This window comes from Ovis aries, chromosome 2 (genome assembly GCF_016772045.2).
Source record: "Ovis aries strain OAR_USU_Benz2616 breed Rambouillet chromosome 2, ARS-UI_Ramb_v3.0, whole genome shotgun sequence".
Lineage (NCBI taxonomy): Eukaryota > Metazoa > Chordata > Mammalia > Artiodactyla > Bovidae > Ovis > Ovis aries.
In genome coordinates this window covers 239,335,695-239,359,072 of record NC_056055.1, presented here as the reverse complement: position 1 = coordinate 239,359,072, position 23,378 = coordinate 239,335,695, and the positions used below count along the sequence as shown (strand labels likewise).

General features: G+C 40.5%; 1 protein-coding gene across 2 annotated transcripts in view; it reads left to right on the top strand.

Moving 5' to 3' along the window:
* FAM76A (family with sequence similarity 76 member A) overlaps positions 1 to 22,908 on the top strand; it is a 34,659-nt gene extending 11,751 nt beyond the window's left edge. Inside the window, exons 5-9 of one of the 2 annotated variants that reach the window (XM_004005076.5) lie at positions 1,695 to 1,852; positions 7,771 to 7,857; positions 16,406 to 16,541; positions 19,364 to 19,465; positions 20,619 to 22,908. In XM_004005076.5, coding sequence (XP_004005125.3) covers positions 1,695 to 1,852; positions 7,771 to 7,857; positions 16,406 to 16,541; positions 19,364 to 19,465; positions 20,619 to 20,705 — 570 coding nt within the window. In that variant the 3' untranslated portion in view covers positions 20,706 to 22,908. The remainder of the gene's footprint in view (positions 1 to 1,694; positions 1,853 to 7,770; positions 7,858 to 16,405; positions 16,542 to 19,363; positions 19,466 to 20,618) is intronic. The other variant, XM_004005078.5, reaches the window with a different exon arrangement.
* The last annotated feature ends 470 nt before the right edge of the window (positions 22,909 to 23,378 follow it).

Genomic DNA, 23,378 nt, shown 5'->3' with positions numbered 1-23,378 from the left:
ATCGAGCCCATCTTTGCATGAAATGTTCCCTTGGTATCTCTAATTTTCTTGAAGAGATCTCTAGTCTTTCCCATTCTGTTCTTTTCCTCTATTTCTTTGCATTGATCCCTGAAGAAGGCTTTCTTATCTCTTCTTGCTATTCTCTGGAACTCTGCATTCAGATGCTTATATCTTTCCTTTTCTCCTTTGCTTTTCGCCTCTCTTCTTTTCGCAGCTATTTGTAAGGCCTCCCCAGACAGCCATTTTGCTTTTTTGCATTTCTTTTCCATGGGGATGGTCTTGATCCCTGTCTCCTGTACAGTGTCACGAACCTCATTCCCATAGTTCATCAGGCACTCTATCTATCACATCTAGGCCCTTAAATCTATTTCTCACTTCTACTATATAATCATAAGGGATTTGATTTAGGTCATACCTGAATGGTCTAGCAGTTTTCCCTACTTTCTTCAATTTGAGTCTGAATTTGTTAATAATGAGTTCATGATCTGAGCCACAGTCAGCTCCTAGTCTTGTTTTTGTTAACTGTATAGAGCTTCTCCATCTTTTGCTGCATAGAATATAATCAATCTGATTTCAGTGTTGACCATCTGGTGATGTCCATGTGTAGAGTCTTCTCTTGTGTTGTTAGAAGAGGGTATTTGCTATGACCAGTGCATTTTCTTGGCAAAACTCTATTAGTCTTTGCCCTGCTTCATTCCGCATTCCAAGGCCAAATTTGCCTGTTACTCCAGGTGTTTCTTGACTTCCTACTTTTGCATTCCAGTCTCCTAAAATGAAAAGGACATCTTTTTTGGGTGTTAGTTCTAAAAGGTCTTGTAGGTCTTCATAAAACTCTTCAACTTCAGCTTCTTCAGTGTTACTGGTTGGGGTATAGACTTGGATAACTGTGATATTGAATGGTTTGCCTTGGAGACGAACAGAGATCATTCTGTCGTTTTTGAGATTGCATCCGAGTACTGCATTTCGGACTCTTTTGTTGACCATGATGGCTACTCCATTTCTTCTGAGGGATTCCTGCCTGCAGTAGTAGATATAATGGTCATCTGAGTTAAATTCACCCATTCCAGTCCACTGATTCCTAGAATGTCGACGTTCACTCTTGCCATGTCTTGTTTGACCACTTCCAATTTGCCTTGATTCATGGACCTGACATTCCAGGTTCCTATGCAATATTGCTCTTTACAGCATTGGACCTTGGTTCTATCACCAGTCACATCCACATCTGGGTATTGGTTTTGCTTTGGCTCCATCCCTTCATTCTTTATGGAGTTATTTCTCCACTGGTCTCCAGTAGCATATTGGGCACCTAATGACCTGGGGAGTTCCTCTTTGGTATCCTATCATTTTGCCTTTTCATACTGTTCATGGGGTTCTCAAGGCAAGAATACTGAAGTGGCTTGCCATTCCCTTCTCCAGTGGATATTTTATTAAGCAGTTTTTATGTACCTTGCACCATGCTTTACCTCCATTATGTCACTGAATCCTTGCACCAGCCCTCTGAGGTACATGTTATTATCCTTCATTTTATAGATGAAGAAATTGATCCCAGTAGTGCCCAGGTGACTTACACATAAGGTCACACAGCTCGTGAGTGGCAGATCCAGACTTAACCAGGGGTTCTAGCTCCTAATACCCAAGTTCTTAGCTTCCGCACTAGCACATTCCTTCTTTATCTTTGTCTCCTCATCTTTCAGGTAGATGGAAAATTGCTATGCTGGCTATGCACACTTTCATACAAACGGGTCCTTCAGAAGACCAAAGAGCAGAGGAAGCACCTGAGCAGCTCTTCCCGTGCCAGCCACCAGGAGAAGGAGCAGTATAGTCGACTGAGTGGCGGCAGCCATTACAACAGGTAACCCCAGGATGCCTGAGATAGAACAAGAGGTTCTGGGAGGTCAGATGTAATACACAAGCAGTCATGGAAGATACTATTTTGTCTAAATTTTCATATTTTCTCTCTAGTTACTAATCTACAGAGGGAATCTCCTCTGATGTATTTTATAATTCATATATCATCCAAGGGCCAGAGAGACTTCCATAAGGCATTAGGGTTTTCTGACTTGATTGTGTTGTGTCTTGTTCTCCCCACCGTTAAGAGTGATTATCTCCCTAGAAGACCGGACGTTCCACAGTCTGAGGAAATGCAGTTTTTCTTATGCATATTTGGCTAGGGGATTGATAGATATTCTAGGTTTGTCCTTATAAGATCCAGTCAAAATGATGTCCCTTCATTGTTGTCTTAAGCTTCCTTTCAGAGAATCTGTTGTGTTGTTAAGAGTTCTGGCTTTGGATTGAATCCTGGGTCTGCCAAGTTCTCTGTATGGGATCTTGGGCAAGTTTTTTCATATGTAAAATGAGGGAAATATTAACTCATGGAGTTGCTGTGAAAGTAAATTATATGCTATGTGAATAGTGATTAGTTTTATAACCGGCATATAGGAAGCTTCAGTACATGATGGTTATGCATTGTTATCATTACCTTTATGATTTCGTTTGTTCATTGTTAGTTACTTTCATGGACCAGGTTTTCTGCAAGGAATGCAGAAATGAGTAAAAAGAATCACTGTTTTCTAAGAGTATGCAGCCTGGTAGGGAAGACAGACCTGTAATCAAATTATTGCAGGATAATCTGAGGGTATCACAGTGAAAGCATGTCAAGATACAGGCATAAGAGGTTGTGGTAATTAACTGCGTGGGGAGGTCAAGCAATGAGAGATCAGAGAAGAGGTGACATTGGAGCTAGATCTTAGGATAGGTCAGAATCGCCAGATAAGGAATGGGTGGAGACATCCTAGGCTGAGGGAATAGTAATTGCAAAGACATGGAGGGCATAAGACCACATGGAACTTAGGAACAGCAGATCCTTTTATTTTGCTGGAGCTTATGATTGGGAGCTGGAAAATGGGATGGAAAGGAATCCGGCAGACCTGGTAAGTAACATGATCTTGATATTAGTAATATTAATAGGAAGCCACTGAAAGGACCTGTGTTGGGCAGGGACCAAATCTACCTTAAAAGAAAAGATTAACCCAGACTATTGTGAAGAATGCACTGGAGGAAAAAGAGGCTGGGGGCTAGTTAAGAAGCTTTATTGGCCAGAGTCCAGAAAGAGATGTTAATAGAGACCCTCAGGTAGTGGCACTAAAGATCGAAGAGGTAGATTCAGGAAGATATTTCATAAGGAGAATTATGGGTAAATTAGGTAATCTGTTGAACAGGTAGATGGGCAGGAGCTGGGTGAATAAAGGATAATTCTCAGGTTTCTTACTGGGATGAGTGAGTGAATCCTTATCTGAGAGACTATCAGAAGGGGAAAAAAGAAGTTCGGTTTTGGAAAGTTGAATTTGAAGTGTCAAGAACTATTTAGCTCTTTTTTGTGGCACCTTTGAGGCTATCAGCTGCTCCAAGGTGAAGCAGAATATCTCTTTCGCAGCCACTGGCTGCCAGAAACTCAATACAGTGGACAGTGAACGCAGACTTTGTACTGTCTGTGAGAAGTTAGTGGCCGTGGAAGTTGCTGCTGATGCTCCAGGTAAAGAATGGAGGGATTATGTGTTTGAATCAGTGGTGGGAATGACAGGCAAAGGACCACGAAGCAGGGTGTCGACCCATGGCAGTGTTCACCTACTACTGAGTTAAAGAGTATTCTGTTACAGGCCGAGGAAGACTGGAGAAGGAAAGAGCAAATCTGCATGGGTTGCACTGTGAATGCCAGTCTGAGTGTCTTCAATTTGGTCATTGTCTAAAAGGGAGAAGAGGATATTCCTAGATTTACTGGTAATACTGGGGCTCCACCTGGGGCCCAAGAGCTAGAGTCTGCAAACTTTATAATCTCTGAAGTAAAGATCTTGATTACTGCCTCCTGTACAATGCCACAAACCTCTGTCCATAGTTCTTCAGGCACTCTTATCAGATCTAATCCCTTGAGTCTATTTGTCACTTCCACTGTATAATCATAAGGGATTTTATTTAGGTCATACCTGAATGGTATAGTGTTTTTCCCTACTTTCTTCAATGTAAGTCTGAAGTTTGCAGTAAGGAGTTCATGATCTGAGCCACACACAGTCAGCTCCTGGTGTTATTTTTGCTGACTGCATAGAGTTTCTCCATCTTCAGCTGCAAAGAATATAATCAATCTGATTTCGGTATTGACCATCTGGTGACATCTATGTTATCTCTTGTGTTGTTGGAAGAGGGTGTTTGCTATGACCAGTGCATTCACACTAGCAAAGTAATGCTCAGAATTCTCCAAGCGAGGCTTCAACAGTATGTGAACTGAGAATTTCCAGATATTCAAGCTGGATTTAGAAAAGGCAGAGGAACCAGAGATCAAATTGCCAACGTCTGTTGGATCATCTGTTGAAAAAGCAAGAGAGTTCCAGAAAAACATCTACTGTTTCATTAACTATGCCAAAACCTTTGTGTGGATCACAACAAACTAGAAAATTCTTAGGGAGATGGGAATACCAGACCACTTTACCTGCCTCCTGAAAAATCTGTATGCAGATCAAGAAGCAACAGTTAAAAAAACCGTATGGACATGGAACAACAGACTGGTTCCAAATTGGGAAAGGAGTACATCAAGGCTGTATATTGTCACCCTGCTTATTTATCTTATGCAGTGTACATCATGCGAAATGCCAGGCTGGATGAAGCACAAGCTGGAATCTAGACTGCCGGGAGAAATATCAATAACCTCAGATATGCAGATGACACCACCTTTATGGCAGAAAGTGAAGAGGAACTAAAGAGCCTCTTGATGAAAGTGAAAGAGGAGAGTGAAAAAGCTGGCTTAAAACTCAACATTCAAAAACGAAGATCATGGCATCCAGTCCTGTCATTTCATGGCAAATAGATGGGGAAGTAGTGACAGACTTTATTTTCTTGGGCTCCAGAATCATTGCAGATGGTGACTGAAGCCATGAAATTAAAAGATGCTTGTTCCCTGGAAGAAAAGCTATGACCAACCTAGACAGCATATTAAAAAGCAGAGATATTACTTTGCCAACAAAGGTCCGTCTAGTCAAAGCTATGGTTTTTTTAGTACTCATGTATAGATGTGAAAGTTAGACCATAAAGAAAGCTGAATGCCAAAGAATTGATGCTTTTGAACTGTGGTGTTGGAGAAGACTTTTGAGAGTCCCTTGGACTACACGGAGGTCAAACCAGTTAATCCGAAAAGAAATCAGTCCTGAATATTCATTGGAAGGACTAATGCTGAAGCTGAAACTCCCAATACTGTGGCCCCGTGATGCAAAGAACTGACTCACTGGAAAAGACCCTGATGCTCAGCAAGATTGAAGACAGGAGGAGAAGGGGATGATAGAGGATGAGATGGCTGGATGGCATCACCAACTCGATGGACATGAGTTTGAACAGGCTCCGGGAGTTGGTGATGGACAAGGAAGCCTGCAGTCCATGGGATCACAAAGAGTCAGACACGACTGAGCGACTGAACTGACTGAAGATAATGTCCACCAGTATGTTGTGAGGAAGCCCTGCAGCAGAGATGATGAGAAAACCAGGACCAAAGCACCCAAAATTCAGCGTATTTTTACTCCACATGTTCTGCAGCACAAATGTCAGCATATTGCTCTGAAGAAACAGTGTACTAAGAAAATAAGGAAGAGGCTGCAGAATATGCTAAACTTTTGGCCAAGAGAACAAGGGAGGCCAAAGAAAAGTGCAAGGAACAGATTGTCAAGAACAGAAGCTATCCTCTGAGAGCTTCAACCTCTGTGTCTGTGCCCAGTCAAAAATAAAATGTTCTGGAAGTAGCAAGAAACTAAGATCTGATATTAAAAAAGATTATTATTTAGTAGGAGCTTAGGCTATAATTCAGAAGAGGTTTGAACATGAGCCATTGGTAGCATATAAGAGTCGGTCGTAGCAGAGCTAATTTTAAAATGTGGATTTCTGTGACCCTACCCCAGAGTTTAATTCGGTAGGATCTAGGATGGAATCCAGGAATCTGTTTTATAAACCTCTCAGATGATTCCCTTGGAGATGATCAGGGGAACATCATTTCCACCCACTATAATAGTTGTTAAAACCATACTCTTGACTGATACAACTTAGGCTGGAAACTGAAAACAGATTATAGAAGCACTCAAGGATGGAGTGAGTATTTGAAAACCAAATCTCTAATCAGGGTTAATAAAATATATAAAGAACTCAACAGTATAGTGTTTGCTCAAAAAATTAAAAATAAAACTATCATATGATCCCAGCAATCACTCTTAGTATATATCTGAAGGAACTGAGATCAGCATTTCCATTCATTTATTCACAGTACCTAATATATGGTAGCAACCTGAATGTCCTTGGAGGGATGAATGGTTGAAGAAAATATGATATAAACATTCACTGGAATATCCAGCCATAAAAAAAGAAGGGAATGCTGCTATTTGCTACAACACAGATAAGCCTGGAAGGCATGTGCTAAGTGAAATGAGGCAGAGAGAAAGACACACACCACACTTTTATGTGGAATCTTAAAAACTGATTTCATAGATATAGAGAATAGAATGGTGGTTGCCAGGTGCAACAGGAGAGGGAAGTGAGGAGGTGTAGGTTAGAGGGCACAAACTTCATTAGAAGTAGTTCTGAGTTCTGATGTACAGCTCAGTGACTGTACGCTTGGAAGTTGCTGAGAGTAGATCTTAAGCCTGTTGTTCAGTCGCTAAGTCATATCTGACTCTGCGATCCCATGAACTGCAGCACGCCAGGCCTTCCTGGCTCTCACTGTCTCCTGGAGTTTGCCCAAGTTTATGTCCATTGAGTTGGTGATGCTATCTCAAGCATGCTCACTAAAATAAATAAAATGGAATTCCCTTGGAAGTCCAGTGGTTAGGACACTGCACTTCCACTGCAGGGGAGACAGGTTCAGTCCCTGGTTGGGTAACTAAGATCCCACAAGCCACGTGGCACAGCCAAAAAATAAAATCAGGTATGCAAGGTGATGGGTGTATTAATTATCTTGATCTTGGTAGTAATCATTCTATAATATATATAAAATTATCACCTCATACATTTTAATTAATGTACAATTATATTTGTCAGTTATAAAGTTGGACATGATAGGGAGAAGGCATGATCAGTGGTGTCAAATATTGAAAAGAGGCCAATAAGAAAAGGTCTGAAAAATCCTTTGGGCTTGACAATTTTATATCCATCAAAGTAAAAGGGTTGCAGACGAGTTTTAGAGACTAAAACTGATCTTTATGGTTGTCATGAGACTCTTAGTTACTAGAAGATTTACAGAAACAGAGTGAAGAAGAACTGGACTTGGTGTTCAGATACATAAAGCTTCACTACTAACTAGCTGTATATCCCTGGGTAGGTAAGTTAGTGTTGATGAGCCTCAGTTTCTGCAAAATAGAAATAATCCCTTGTATCTGTCTTACAGTGTTATAAGATGCATGGGGAACAATGAATGTGAAAGTACTTTTTAAATTGTAAGATGGATTATGCTTCTGATTAAGGTTTTATTGACTTGTTCTCATAGTTATGAATAAAGCAGATAATATTTAATCACAGCTAAAAATTGGGGAAGGACTACAGAAACGAGCTATCCATGCATCTGTGGAATTAAGACTTGGGTGAATTTTAATGATCAAAAATAATTAGCTCTTGCATAGAATAGGTACAATATTATGTTGGTCCCATTTGACAGGACTTTCATTTTGTGATGTTTTATTAATCTTTGATTTCTAAAGTGTGTGTATCTCTCTTTCTCTCTCTCTCTTTTTTCTTTTTTGCCATTAAAAGTCAGAAAACCCTTTCTACGTCTTCAATTCAAAATGAAATCCCAAAGAAAAAATCCAAGTTTGAGTCGATCACAACCAATGGAGATAGGTAAGCCAGTTCAAGTGTGTGTGCATGTTCCTGTTTGAAATGCATACACAGTTCCTGAAGCAGGAATACATTTTAGGGTGTGTCATGGAGCTAGTTTATGGTTGTCAGTGAACTTCTCAGCGATACTACACTAGCCACTTACCTGATAAATAAACAATACTGCTATTAGTTTATAAATATAATCTTGTCTAGAACATATAACTGGATTTAATAGCAGTTGAATTTTCTGCAGTCCACAAATAACTTCCTCACAAGAATTCAAAGACAGGCTTTTTATTGTGATCTGTGCCTACAGCCTTCTCCAGGCAGGGTAGGAGTTGGTCTGCAGAGGCAAAACAGAGACAGATTGGTAATTTTTCTTTTTTGGCCACACCGCACAGCTTTCGGAATATTAGTTCCCTGACCAGGGATTGAACCCTGGCTGTGGCAGTGAAAGTGCTCACTCTTAACCACTGGACCACCAGGGAATTCCTGACAACTTAGAATTAAAGCAGTATTGCTCAGTCTGTGAGGGATAATCCATGCTTCCTTAGCATTAAGGGAGATAACCCATTGCAGATGCTGAATCAGGAGGGAAGGAGATGCATTTGAATATTTTTGTTTCATTTTAAGCCTTTCTGAATGCATTTTTATTCCTCACTTTCCCCTTTCCTTCTTAGTGATGCTTCCAAGCTATTTTCTCCTCATATCCAGGGTGCCCCATTCATGTTGGTGTAGTGGGCTGCTTCTCAACAGAGTCTTGGGGCCTGTTCCTCCAGGCTGGGCATTCTGAAGTGACACCACCTGGCACACTCATCCCTAAAATCCTTAGAATCATCTCCATTCTGAAAACTCCCATTCTCCATTCTCTCTCCCAGACAGTGATAGATATGGGAGCAGACCAGCATATAGGCTTACTGGGGCTGAATTTTGTTTATTTAGGGGTATGCATAGAATCTATGAAGTTGGCTTTTTCATTAACTTGATTTGAGACTCTGCAGACTTTTTTTGTATTTCTGGTATCATTGGCCTCAAACTTCTTGAATTGATCCTTCTAGAAATGCTTGATTTAGATATTCTAATTACATAGGGGAAGGAACCATAAAGACCATCTTTCTGGTTAGCTTTACTGTTATTGTTTGTTCTCTGAGCAGCTAGTTTGACCATTCTGAAGAAAATGGATGTGGCGCTGATTGTCTTCTCACATCTGCGAGGATGCATGATCCTGTAAAAACTTTTTCAGGGAATGAACCATTCTGAATGCCCTGCTTTATGAAGGCCTAAGCCAAGACCCACAGCCTTTAGACTCAAAATTTCTGCTTTGTGCTGTTGATGATGTGCGCTATGTTTGAATGACCCGAAAAATCTCATTCATAGCCTTTAGTTTAACCAACAGGCCTTAAAGTTTGCCTTCTGTTAGGTCATTTTGTTTTTGAGATACTGCCACTGTTTTTGCCGACTATTGCTATGGCTTCACCAAGCCAAAGACTTTAAACTGTCTGTTCAGTGTTTTATTGCATCTGGTTACCAGCCATGATTGTTTTCCTCAATTAGGATGCTGATCCTTAACTCAGATGCATGATCTTTCATAATGTCCTCTGGGAAAGATCTTTAAAAATAAATTTCTCTTTAAATATGCATGATAATTAAAAAAGCAACCTAATAATTTGAAAATTTGGAAAAAATTTTTCTGCAGCCACGAAAATTATTTTCATACATATGCAAGTGGCATTTGACTGTTCCTGCATTCCGTTCAGTTCAGTCACTCAGTCATGTCCAACTCTTTGCAACCCCATGAATCGCAGCACGCCAGGCCTCCCTGTCCATCACCAACTCCCAGAGTTTACCCAAACTCATGTACACCAAGTCGGTGATACCATCCAGCTATCTCATCCTCTGTCGTCCCCTTCTCCTCCTGCCCCCAATCCCTCCCAGCATCAGAGTCTTTTTCAGTGGGTCAACTCTACGTGAGGTGGCCAGAGTTTTGGAGTTTCACCCTCAGCATCAGTCCTTCCAATGAACACCCAGGACTGGTCTCCTTTAAGATGGACTGGTTGGATCTCCTTGCAGTCCAAGGGACTCTCAAGAGTCTTCTCCAACACCACAGTTCAAAAGCATCAATTCTTTGGTGCTCAGCTTTCTTCACAGTCCAACTCTCACATCCATACATGACCACTGGAAAAACCATAGCCTTGATTAGACGAACCTTTGTTGGTAAAGTAATATCTCTGCTTTTTAATATGCTATCCAGGTTGGTCTTAACTTTCCTTCTGAGGAGTAACTGTCCTTTAATTTCATGGCTGCAATCACCATCTGCAGTGATTTTGGAGCCCCCCAAAATAAAGTCTGACACTGTTTCCACTGTTTCCCGTCTATTTGCCATGAAGTGATGGGACCAGATGCCATGATCTTAGTTTTCTGAATGTTGAGCTTTAAGCCAACTTTTTCACTTTCTCTTTCACTTTCATCAGGAGGCTTTTTGTTCCTGCATTAGCAATCTTAATCTATTTCACTTGTTTGCATTTCTTTAAAAAGTTTATATACAAGGTAAATTATGTTTTTTCTTCCCTTTTTACTAGGAGCTTCCCTAGTGGCTCAGAGGGTAAAACTTTTTCTTGCATTTCCTTCACTTGGGGAACATTCTGACAGGACTTGAAAAACATTTTTTTAATTATTTTTTTTTCTCTTTTGGCTGACCAGCGATCAAACCCACATCCCCTGCAATGGAAGCATGGAATCTTAACCGCAGGACCACTGAGGAGGTCCAAGACGTTTTTTGAACTGTCCTTTATATTTTTTGGTTCTACCAGCTTACTGCTACTAGCCCATCTCCCTCCACCCTCATGCATGCGTGCTCAGTCATGTAACCCTGTGGACCACAGCCTGCCAAGCTCTTCTGTCCATGGACTTTTCCAGGCAAGAATACTGGAGTAGGTTGCCATTTCCTTCGCCATGAACAGTCCTTTTTTCAATATCATGGAAACCAAAAATTTTTTTTGCTGAATATCTATTTTGAATTCAGTTCTGGAGTAAATATTACCAATTTTGTTTCTTTACTATCTATTGTGACTCCCTCTCAGTTTTTAATCACAATCCGCTTTAAAATTTATGCTTCTATTCTTTCATTTTTATCCTCTCCTGTCTTCAAAAGATTGTTCTCTTAACAGTTTTCCATTGACCATATACTATCATATTTCTTTGGGTTTTTTTTTTTTTTTGGCCACACACATGACATATGGGATCTTAGTTTCCTATTCAGGGATCAGACCCAAGAGCCCTGCAGTGGAAGTGCAGAATCGTAACCACTAGACTTTCAGGAAAGTCCTCTTTATTTATTTTTTAAATATTGAGGCATATTTGATTTATTTTTTCTCTTTTTCTTTATTTATTAGCCTTCCATATCATACAGAGAGAACCCATTACTTTATAGAATTAAAAAAAATTTTTTTTTCTCATGGTTTTATACTTAGAAAATGCCTTAGTCTTTTTTAGTATCCTATAAAATTCACAGCTTCCATCTCAATATTTTATAGTTTTTCAAAATTATAACAAAAATCCTTCAATTTGAAGAAAATCCAAGTTCATTCCTAGCTTTCCATCCCTGAGAAATGCACTTTTTAGTCTTTTTTGTTTATTGTTTGATGGGCAATGAACAGTGAGCGACTTCTAGGCACACTTTGTGGTTTATTGTTTCTAAAAGACATTCTTTTCCTTTCCTTATCATTTTATTGTGTTCTTCCTCTAAAATATACCTGAAAGATTAGACTTAATTCTTTGTGGCCTTTGAGGACAGATCCAGGACCAATGGATGAGACATTCCAAACTATTAAGTTTTTGGAAAAGACAGTTGAGTTCAGTCACTCAGTCGTGTCCAACTCTTTGTGACCGCATGAATCACAGCATGCCAGGCCTCCCTGTCCATCCCCATCTCCTGGAGTTCACTCAGACTCACGTCCATCAAGTCTGTGACGCCATCCAGCCATCTCATCCTCGGTCATCCCCTTCTCCTCCTGCCCCCAATCCCTCCCAGCATCAGAGTCTTTTCCAATGAGTCAGCTCTTTGCATGAGGTGGCCAAAGTACTGGAGCTTCAGCTTCAGCATGATTCCTTCCAAAGAAATCCCAGGGTTGATCTCCTTCAGAATGGGCTGGTTGGATCTCCTTGCAGTCCAAGGGACTCTCAAGAGTCTTCTCCAACACCACAGTTCAAAAGCATCAATTCTTCGGCGCTCAACCTTCTTCACAGTCCAACTCTCACATCCATACATGACCACAGGAAAAGCCATAGCCTTGACTAGAAGGACCTTAGTTGGCAAAGTAATGTCTCTGCTTTTGAATATACTGTCTAGGTTGGTCATAACTTTCCTTCCAAGGAGTAAGCGTCTTTTAATTTCATGGCTGCAGTCACCATCTGCAGTGATTTTGGAGCCCCAAAAAAAGTCTGACACTGTTTCTACTGTTTCCCATCTATTTCCCATGAAGTGATGGGACCAGATGCCATGATCTTCGTTTTCTGAATGTTGAGCTTCCTGGATAAATAGCAAGTTCCCTGTCTTTGGTGGTGTTTAGAGAGAGATTAGATCTGATTTTCTGCCTTAGTAACCTAGCCATCTTTTTTCATTTTGATTCCCAGCGATTCTTATTCATCAGGAGTTACAGAGTTAGACAGTACAGTCCCTAACACAGGAAAGACACAATGAGATTTGTCAGCAATTTATTGGTATGGGAAGAATCTTCCCTCAAGAAGCAGGTAGAGTCAAAGCAATCTTGAGAATGAAGAACAAAGCTGAAAGTGTCATGCTTTCTGATTGCAAACTGTACTACAAAGCTGCAGTAGTCAACAGTATGGGGTTAGGGCCTTCCCTGGTGGAACAGTATTTAAAAATCTGCCTTCCAATGCAGGGGACGTGAATTCAGTCCCTGGCTGAGGAATTAAGATCCCACATGCTGCTGGGCTACTGAGCCCACGCACTGCAACTAGAGAACCTGTGTGCCATAATGAAGAGCCTGCACTCCACAGTGAAAGACCCCATGTGCCGCAGCTAGGACCTGACTCAGCCAAAAACAAAACAAGAAGACCAGTGTGGTGCTGGCACAGAGACAGACACAGAGACTGATGGAAGGGAATAAACAGCCCAGAAGCAAATCCACATTTATATGGGCAGTCACTCTACAACAGAGGAGGCAAGAGTGTACAGTGGGGAAAAGACAGCCCCTTCATTGAATGGTGTTGGACAACTAGACAGCTACATGCAAAAGAATCAAATTGGACTACTTTCTCACACTGCTGACAAAAATAACTCCAAGTAGGCTAAAGACGTAAATGTAAGACCTGTGAAAGCATTAAATTCCTAGAAGAAAACATGGGCTCTTTGACATTGGTCTTAGCAGTTTTTTTTGGATATGTATCCTCAGGGTATATAGTCCTATTTGTTTACTTTTGCTTTTACAAAGGACTATATCAAACTCAAAAGCCTTTGCACAATGAAGGAAATGATCCACAAGATGAAAAGGCAACCCACTGAATGGGAGAAGATATTTGCAAATTATATATCCAATAACGGGTTAATATCCAAAATCTACAAAAAACTCATATATTTTAACATAAAAGAAAAAAGAAACAGTTCCATTTAAAAATGGGCAGAGGACCTGAATAGACATTTTCCCCGAAGAAAACATACAGATGGCCTATGGTAATGCTAAGTCACTTCAGTCATGTCCGACTCTGTGTGACCCCATAGACGGCAGCCCACCAGGGTCCCCCATTCCTGGGATTCTCCAGGCAAGAATACTGGAGTGGGGTGCCATTTCCTTCTCCAATGCATAAAAGTGAAAAGTGAAAGTGAAGTGAAGTTGCTCAGTCATGTCCAACTCTTAGCGACCCCATGGACAGCAGCCTACCAGGCTCCTCCATCCATGGGATTTTCCAGGCAAGAGTACTGGAGTGGGGTGCTGTTGCCTTCTCCAGATGGCCTATAGTCACCTGAAAAGATGCTCAATATCATTAATTATCAGGGAGATGCAAATCAAAATGGCAGTGAGCTACTGCCTCACAATCAGAATGGCTGTCGGATAAATGTTGGCGAGGATGTGGAGACAATAGCACCCTTGTGCTCTCTTGGTAGGACTGTAAGTTGGTGAAGCTACTAGTATGGAGGTACCTTAAAAAATTAAAAATAGAATTGCCATATAATCCTGCAATTTCACTTCTAGTTATTTATCCAAAGAAAACAGAAACACTATTTGAAAAAGATATATACGTCCCAATGTTCACTGTAGCTTTAGTTACAAGAGCCAAGATAATGAAAGCAACCTACGTGACTGTTGATAGACAAATGGCTAAAAAAGCTGTGGCATGTGTGGGGGTGTGTGTGTATACACAAACAATGAAATATTACTCAGTCATAAAAAATAAAATCTTGTTATTTGCAACAACCTGGATGAACCTAGAGGATATTATGCTAAGTGAAATAAGTTGGAGAAAGACCAATACTGCGTGATCTCACATATATGTCAGTCTAATATACAAAGCAAAATGAAACATTGGTGCAGAGAACAAACAGGTAGTTACCAGCAGGTTGGGGGATAGGCAAAACAGGTGAAGGAGATTAAGAGCTATAGACGTCCAGTTATGTAATCAATAAGTCATGGGGATGTAACATACAACATAAAGAATGTAGTCAATAATAATTATATATGGGCGGACGTTTACTAGACTTAGAGTGATTGCGATATATGCAAATGTCAAATTATGTATGAAACTAACATAATATTATATGTCAATTATATTTCAGTTTAAAAAGCAGGTGGAGCATATTAGCCCATTACTCCATTTTATTTGTCACTCTGGTTATGGGTTTAAATAGATTCTGTTGGGTTGAGGGAAGACAGCCCCTCGGCAAGTTTGGAAACTGGTGGAGACCGTGATGGATCCTTTTAATATTTTCTCCTGCATGCCTTGTTTTATTATTTTACATGTTGTTTTTGTTACCCAGTAATTCTGCATATTTATTAGTTAGCAAAGCAGTGATCCATTGTTCCTCTGACATCCTTCTCATATGTTTTGTGTAGACTGAGGGCAGAATATTTTTATCAATGGACTGTCTTCCCATTCTAGCCGTAGAAACACTTAACTTGGTAACTATGAGGAGGTTTGTCCAGCAGTTCCCCATGTTATTTGGAGTTTCTACCTGTGTAGAAAATTGATGGTTATTAGATGTTGTTCAAGGTGTAGGAAAGATCCAACAGCAAGGGGGATCTGGAGTAGTTGCTATATTGATATAGGGTGTTGGGAATCAGTATTGCAGTTTTCTAGGAAAAACCGGTTTGTGTTTTACTTTACAGGTTGCCCTGTGAAAAGTAAAGAGTTTCCTTTGGGTAGGTCTCTAGAGAAGGGTAGAATTGAACTCTCTTGGCAGTGATTTCTTAACTTGTATGGGTCTAAGACACCTCTGACCAGACTAAGGAGAGCCTTGGATCCCCATCTTAGAAACCACCCTGTTGTATGTATACATAAAATTGCATATGCAATCTCAGGGGCTTACAACTTCCCTGAAACTTTCCTGGTTAAGACACTCGACTAAAAGGACAGAGTTCACCTGGCACTTTGACAAAATGTAGTGCTCAGAGACCATCACAGGGAGGACTCTGTTGAAGACCCAGGTTGTGATATTATTTTGCAGTTTGCCACCTTTTTGTTCCTTTCCTAACTAAATATCACAGAATTCTTGATACTGGAAGTGATAGCGCACAGGCCAATTGTAGTAGGGGAAGTTGGCTTCTTTGCTGTTAATTTCATCTTCTTTTTTTTTATCACTTTTTAAAAAGATTGTACCTGAGGTGGAAAGCAATAGCTTCTCCGCAGCTGTACCACAGCATGGGCTTTGGAGCAGAAAACAAAGAGTCAAAATCTCTTTGGGGATCTTTAAATAAAAATGCATGAAATTACAATTTATCCAGATTCTAGGGAAATTATCTAATCACAAAAAATATAACTCTCACCTACAATAACTAGGGATCTTCAATGAACCTGAAACAAAATATCTTTGGCTCTTATGAGGTGGCATTTATTTTAGTCCCGAATGTGAGCAAAGGTGGGCTTTCCAGGTGGCACTAGTGGTAAAGAGCCCACTTGCCAGTGCAGGAGATGTAGGAGACAGGGGTTCGATCCCTGGGTTGGGAAGATCCCCTGGAGGAGGGCATGGCCACACGCTCCGATAGTCTTGCCTGGAGAATCCCCATGGATGGGAACTTGACAGTCTACAGTCCATAGGGTCGCAGAGTCGGACACGACTGAAGTGGCTTAGCACGCATGCACAGCATGCTTGTGAGCAAAGATGCTGCAGAAATGCTGCAGGCTGTGGCTTTGGTTGGTATAGTTATCTGATGGCCACCTTGCTTGTGCAGTTTAGCAAATACTCTCAGATTGGGCGTGTATTGTGCTTGATGGCTGGGGTTCAACTAGTTGCTCCTGCTCTTGAAGTTGCAGTCAAGTGGCCTATAATGTGACCTCAGGTAGAAAAAAGTTTATGCATCCAACTGATATTTTCCCCCTCCATTTTCCCCCTCAGCTTTTCCCCAGATCTGGCTCTGGACTCACCAGGCACTGACCACTTTGTCATCATTGCTCAACTGAAGGAGGAAGTGGCCACTCTGAAGAAGATGCTGCATCAAAAGGATCAAATGATTTTAGAGAAAGAGAAGAAGGTACTGCTTAGTTAGCGCTTCTCAGGTCAGAATGAGGCAAGCGGGTAAGATATGTGGTATAGGGAACGATGCTCGCTGTTTAATGGATATTTGTTGGATACATACCACTGAAGCTCTGAGAGAGATATCCAGTGGCAAGGTTGGGATGTCCTAGGGAGCAGCTTGCTGTCTGCCAGGATCGTGACTTGGCATAACTGTTGTCAATCCCCTTCCGTCAAGTGGTTTAGAGGGTTGATTTTTCTTTCTTTCATTTGGAAGAAGCTTGCACTTCTAAGGGAAGACTGAAGTTCACTAAGCTTACAGAGATGATGTGTAAAACCACAGTGTCCACCTCTTATTTCATAGTGGGGCATATAGCAGAGTGCTACTCTTCTCAGCGTAAGCTGTTCAGGGAGCTTGTAATCAGAGGGTGCTGAGTGAGCATGGAGTTGGGACAAGAGGAAGTAGTTACATAGTTGGAATTTTTAATGCTCTCAGGCTAAGGGAACCTGATGCCTCCATCTCTATTATTGGGTTGGCTGTGTCTAGGGGACAAGTAGTACTCAAATCTGCCTCGTCCCCGGACAATATTGTGGTAGGCCTTCCTGTAGTCACTACATCACTTTGTTTCCATTGGTGACAACTCCCTTCCTGAGTGACCTATTCTCTAAGCTCGTTATTATCTTCAGTGAAGTCTTATTCTGGTCTAAGAATCATATTCCCCTCTTTAGGGGAATTTTTTTATGTCCTTTTTCTGATTCATTCTATTATTTCTTACTTTCAGATTCTTAGAGAATGTCTCGTTTTTACCTTATTATTCTAATAACTAATAATAATAGTTAACTTTTATTGGATGCTTTGGCCTGTTACGCACAAAACTGGGGTTCGGTTCCTATGTTGGGAAGATCCCCTGGAGAAGGGAATGGTAACCTACTTCAGTATTCTTGCCTGGAGAATCCCATGGACAGAAGAGTACAGGGGGTTGTAAAGACTCGGACACGACTGAGCGACTAACACACCTCTATCTGCTTATCCCTATTCTAAGTGCTTTATATGTACTAACTCATTTATCCCCATATCACTTTGAGGTAGGAATTGTTATCATCATTCATAGATAACAGTGCCTTCAATATATTTCCCCTTAGGGTTCCTTCCTCTAGCTCTGTTTTCTCCCCGAGGCTGTATGTTGTTTTCCACTGTGTTCGGAATGCTATGATGAGTGCTAACAAAGACATTTATGTTAAAACATTTTTTTAACTTATTTTTGGTTGCACTGGGTCTTTGGTGTGGTGCGTGGGCTTTTTGTCATTCTGGTGGCTTCTCTTGTTGCAGAGTGCATCTGTAGGTACTGGGCTTCAGTAGTTGTGGCGCACGAGCTCAGTAGTTACTGCCCATGGGCTCAGAAGCTATGGTGGTAGGGCTTAGTTGCTCGACAACATGTGTAATCTTCCTGGATCAGGGATTGAACCGGTGTCCCCTGTGTTGGCAGGCAGATTCCCATCTACTGGGCCACCAAGGAAGTCCTGCAATGTTAAAATCTTGATGTGCATTCTTTGTATCTGATTCCTACCTCATTTTATAGATGAGGAAATGGACCGAAAGGGATTAAACAACCCATCCAAATCACACAGCTGGTAAAAGGCAGAACAAAGGAATGAACCTAAATCTTTCTGACCCTCCCGTTCTTTCTACTGAGCTGCATTTCTGCTCTGCTAGTAAGGTGGAAGTTCGTGGGAAGAGACCAGTATTCTTTTCAGTTTACTACATGACTGTCAGATGAAAGCAGACCCAAGAATATTTTCTTTATGAACTAGATCAGAATGGCACATTAAAGAAAGGATTTTTGCAAAATAGAGACAAAATGAATACTCGTCTCTAGTGCTTTGCAGTCACAAGATCTTAATTCCCTTACCTACAGCAGTGAAAGCACCGAGTTCTAACCACTGGATCTCCAGGGAATTCCTGCAAAGTTAGGGTTTTAAAAGGAGCAAAAACAAATAGTAGATTGTTTCCCATAACTTTCAGGATCAAGATCACATTCCTTGGCTAGAACACAGGCTCTTCCGCATCATGCCTTCCTATCTGTGGCCTCATCTCCCGACACACTCATCAGTCATCTGAATAAGTTCTCCATTATCTTGCACTCTGCTTGTGCCCATACTGTTCCCTTTGCTTGGATGCCCTTTTCCGTACCTCATGTGCTAGTTGCTACTTGTATCTCAAAACTTAGCTCACACCTCATTTCTCTGATTTAATACCTCTTGTCTGTGCTCCTTAAATAGCATAGTCAATAGAAGAAGGCCTGGAGTTTGAATTCTGACTCTGCTACTTGCTAACCACTTTGCTTAATCCTTTCTAAGCCTTGATGTTCCCATCTATAAAATGGGAAGAATAATGCTACTATCCCGCAGGTTATCATAGGATTGGATAAAATAATATAATCAAACAGTTTGCCTGGAACAGGGAAAAAATTCAGTAAATGACAGCAGCTGTTATTTTCATGGCTTCTCTCAAACTATCAGTCATATTTGTTATAATCATTGATTTACTTGGAGTTGAGAATTTGAAAGATTATTGCCTATACCGAGTACATGAAATATCTAAAACCTTCTAGCAAATGGTCAGTAGCAGACATGCTAATGCAGAATTTTATATAATTTTCAGGAAATCAATAGAAAAAAATAGGATACAAAGCCACAGTTCCCTGGCTTTGATTTAGGTATGGCTCTTTAGGAGAGCCCTGGGTTTCATTAATTTAGGGGACTATTTAGCTCTCTGGTACCAAAACATTTTTCATTGCACAGAAATTTCTTCTGGTCACTCTGCCTTTTTTTCCCCCTCAGATCACAGAGTTGAAGGCTGATTTTCAATACCAAGAATCTCAGATGAGAGCCAAAATGAACCAGATGGAGAAAACCCACAAAGAAGTCACAGAACAATTGCAGGTAACTCTGTTTATTTAATATGGTAACTCTGGTGTATTTCAGTTCAGTTCAGTCGCTCAGTCGTGTCCGACTCTTTGCGACCCCATGAATCGCAGCATACCAGGCCTCCCTGTTCATCACCAATTCCCGCGGTTCACTCAGACTCACGTCCATCGAGTTGGTGATGCCATCCAGCCATCTCATCCTCTGTCATCCCCTTCTCCTCCTGCCCCCAATCCCTCCCAGCATCAGAGTCTTTTCCAGTGAGTCAACTCTTCACATAAGGTGGCTAAAGTACTGGAGCTTCAGCTTTAGCATCATTCCTTCCAAAGAAATCCCAGGGTTGATCTCCTTCAGAATGGACTGGTTGGATCTCCTTGCAGTCCAAGGGACTCTCAAGAGTCTTCTCCAACACCACAGTTCAAAAGCATCAATTCTTTGGCGCTCAGCCTTCTTCACAGTCCAACTCTCACATCCATACATGACTACTGAAAAAACCATAGCCTTAACTAGACGGACCTTTGTTGGCAAAGTAATGTCTCTGCTTTTGAATATACTATCTAGGTTGGTCATAACTTTCCTTCCAAGGAGTAAGTGTCTTTTAATTTCATGGCTGCAGTCACCATCTGCAGTGATTCTGGAGCCCCCAAAAATAAAGTCTGACACTGTTTCCACTGTTTGCCCATCTTGATATTTTAAGTGATCTTCTCTTAGATTTCTTTTTTTCTCAGAAATTTGATATGTCAGTTAACATTAAATCACCTTATAGATGACTCTTATTATTTTCTCTTGGATGTGTTCTAATCTTTTTACGTCAACAAACAGTGGAATTAATAAAAGTGTTCTTTGATTTTTGGATAAACCAGATGTGATTCCAGATGTCTAAATTGTAAATTCTGTTTATCTAGCCCACTAAGGCACTCCATGGTTTGTTTGTGTTGCATAGAGTATCCGTTTATAATAATGGATCCCAGGAGGTGCAAGTACTCTGATTAACTTCCAGCAAATACTTTCTTCCCTCTCAACCAAACCCTAGAGCTTTTCTATTGTTTTCTGCCTCTAGAATTTGTTCACCTCTTCCTGACCTCTACATTGTTTCCCTTAGTATCTGCATGAAAAACATCCTATCCTGCTAAAACTTCCTTTGCCCACTGATTTTTTTTTTTTTTTTAAGGCCAAAAACCGGGAGCTCCTGAAGCAGGCAGCTGCCTTGTCCAAGAGCAAGAAGTCAGAGAAGTCAGGAGCTATAACCTCTCCATGAGAGACCACAAGAACGCTCCCGGCAACAGCAAATGGATTCCTCGGTTAGGGTGGCAACCTGGCTGTTCTCTGGGAATTGCAAGCTTCCTTAAGAAATCTCTATATTATTACAGTTATCTTTCTTTGTGTGACTGCGTTGGGCTGAATGGAAACACCTGGTTTGTGCTGTGTTATGACTGCATGCTTGAATGTTTGGGGTTTCAAGCTCCCCTCTCTTTCTCTCTCTTACTCTCTCACTCCCACTCCCCTCTCTCCACTCTACCCCCAGCTCTTCTCTCAGTACTATTGTCTCTCTTTTGCTACTTTTTTTTTTTTCCTTTTTGTGGTAGTCACTGCTCAGTGTTATGTGCAGAATGATTTTTTTTTTTGGTCCATCACTGCATCCTGCCATACCCATGAGCAAGCAATTTGGCATTAATTACATATCACTGCCACCCTCTGAACTTTGAAAACTGCCACCTTAAGACTTGGTACAATGGAAGAGACTTTTTCTCTCCAATAAACCTTTTGCTTCAGGGTATACCCTTGGGTTTTTTTCCAGGTATATTATGTATGAACTTTGTACTATGTATAGCCAGAGTTTTATTTATTTTTTAAAAAAAGAAACTTTTTCTTGATAAAGGAATAATGGTAGCCTAGCTTGTTCTTCTTGTAAAAGTGATGCTTCTTTTTTTAAAAAAAGTACTACTCTCTAGCTTTTAGTGAAAGAATCAGATCTTTTCTTTCTTGTTACCTTGGAGTCTTAAAAACTGATTGCTAAGGTGAAACAATTCAATATATAAGTATGGAGTTAAGTGCCTTTTGGAGGGTTTCTTGGAAGAGCATGTAAGAAGATGCTTAAGGGAGGTAGCAAAGATTTGGAGAGTCTGTCTTTCTAAGTAAGGGCAGAAAGAAAGGTTGTCCAGGTTGTACTGGACACTTCCCTCTCCCTCTCCTTCCTTGATTGTTTTATGTGACTGATTTTAACTTCTCACACTGCCACCTCTTTTTAAACAAAAAAACACTCTTATATCAGCTGTCATACTGGGCCATTGTCGGATAGCTTTTTTTTAAATAATTCAAAATGGGATAAGATTTGGACTACAGAGCATTTTGGAAGTTAGTATGAGCTGCTCAAGTATGGACTCTGAGTGTAACTGGGAGAATGGTATCCCTGTATGTACTGTCTCCCCACTCTTCCTCACCCACTGCCGCCTGTACACTCCCTGCTTTTAATGGAAATGTGTTGAAATCAGGTGCTTCTCAAAAGCAGCTTGGCCCCAACCTGAGTTGTGTCCTGTTTTCCCTTCTTGACCCAGCAGGCACATGGATTTACTTTTCATGTGAGAGGATAGATTTGCATTTCTAGCCATACTCTCAGGTCCTCTGTGATGTTTGTGAAAGTTAGAGATGTGTGGTGTGCCATGAAACAGTAAAACCAGCTACTTTGGAATCCTTTAACGCAGGGGTCGATACTGGAGTTAGAGGTTATCATAAGGGCAGATGACATTTGTACCTCAGACTACCAGAAGTGTAGCAGTAAGTTTAACTTACTAGGCATTTCCCAGGAGCAAAGGCTTCTAATTGGTGAACATTCTCACGAGTGGAGCCATGCACTTAATTGGACAGAGACGTGGAAATGAGTGGCTTCCTTCAGATAAGAGGAACAATGGGTCATGTTGCTTATCACTCTGGTAGGGGATGTAATTTTCTCTTCTAAGCAAGGGAAATGGCAGTGCTAAATAGTTTTGTAACTTTTTGAATGAGAAAATTTTAGGTAAAGACAAACTGTCAGATAATATTTTTCAGATGCATTTACATTGACTATGGGGAAAAGATTGTGAAAAAAGTTGCAGTCATGGATTTTTTTTTTTTAATTTTAAAGACTTGAGAAATTCTGTTACCTGAAGTGACAATGTAAAAACATATTTAGTTTTATACTAAATCTTTTTTTAAGGTCTTGGCATTTAATATAAAGCAAATCCATACATTTTCTAACTTTCCACGAGTTCCAAAAAGAGAAGGAAGAAACCTCAGTCTTGAAATTTTGGTTTTTAAAAATCATGATACTGTTTTACCATAAAATTGAGTAGCTAACTTTTGGTAACACCTTTTGTTTATTTGTATGTTTGTAATAATGGACATTTTAAAAAACAGGAATGTTTTGGTTTGTACAGACTTTGAAAAATGTGTGTTAATAAAAATTCATATGGACTCAAGTATAACTATTGCTTTCCTTGTTTTTTCATTTATTTCTTGTTGGTTCACCAATAGACATATTCCATAATCCCCTTCAACCTAGAAAAGAGTCAGTTTGTCTTGCTTGTAGACTTTAAACAATTAAAAGCCTAGCGGTGCTAATAGGGAGTTTTATGTCCATCAGAGAGCAAACTGATTTCTTTCTTCTGTGATTATATTTATTCAGTTCAGTTGCTTGCTTGTAAGTTCTGGTGGGCACTGAATATACAGCAGGGAAGACAATTGACAAACTTACTCTCCTCATGAGACCCCCATTTAATAGAATATTGGACAATGCCATTGTTCCTTGATTTTATATTTACCATTATTATTCACAATTAATATGGGATGGATTTCATACGGTATGAATGAAAGGTTTTTGATATGCCATCTCAAGGACAGGAATGTGTTGGTTTGAAACCCTGGCGCTAGTAGGTTTCTAAATCAGTAAGAAGTG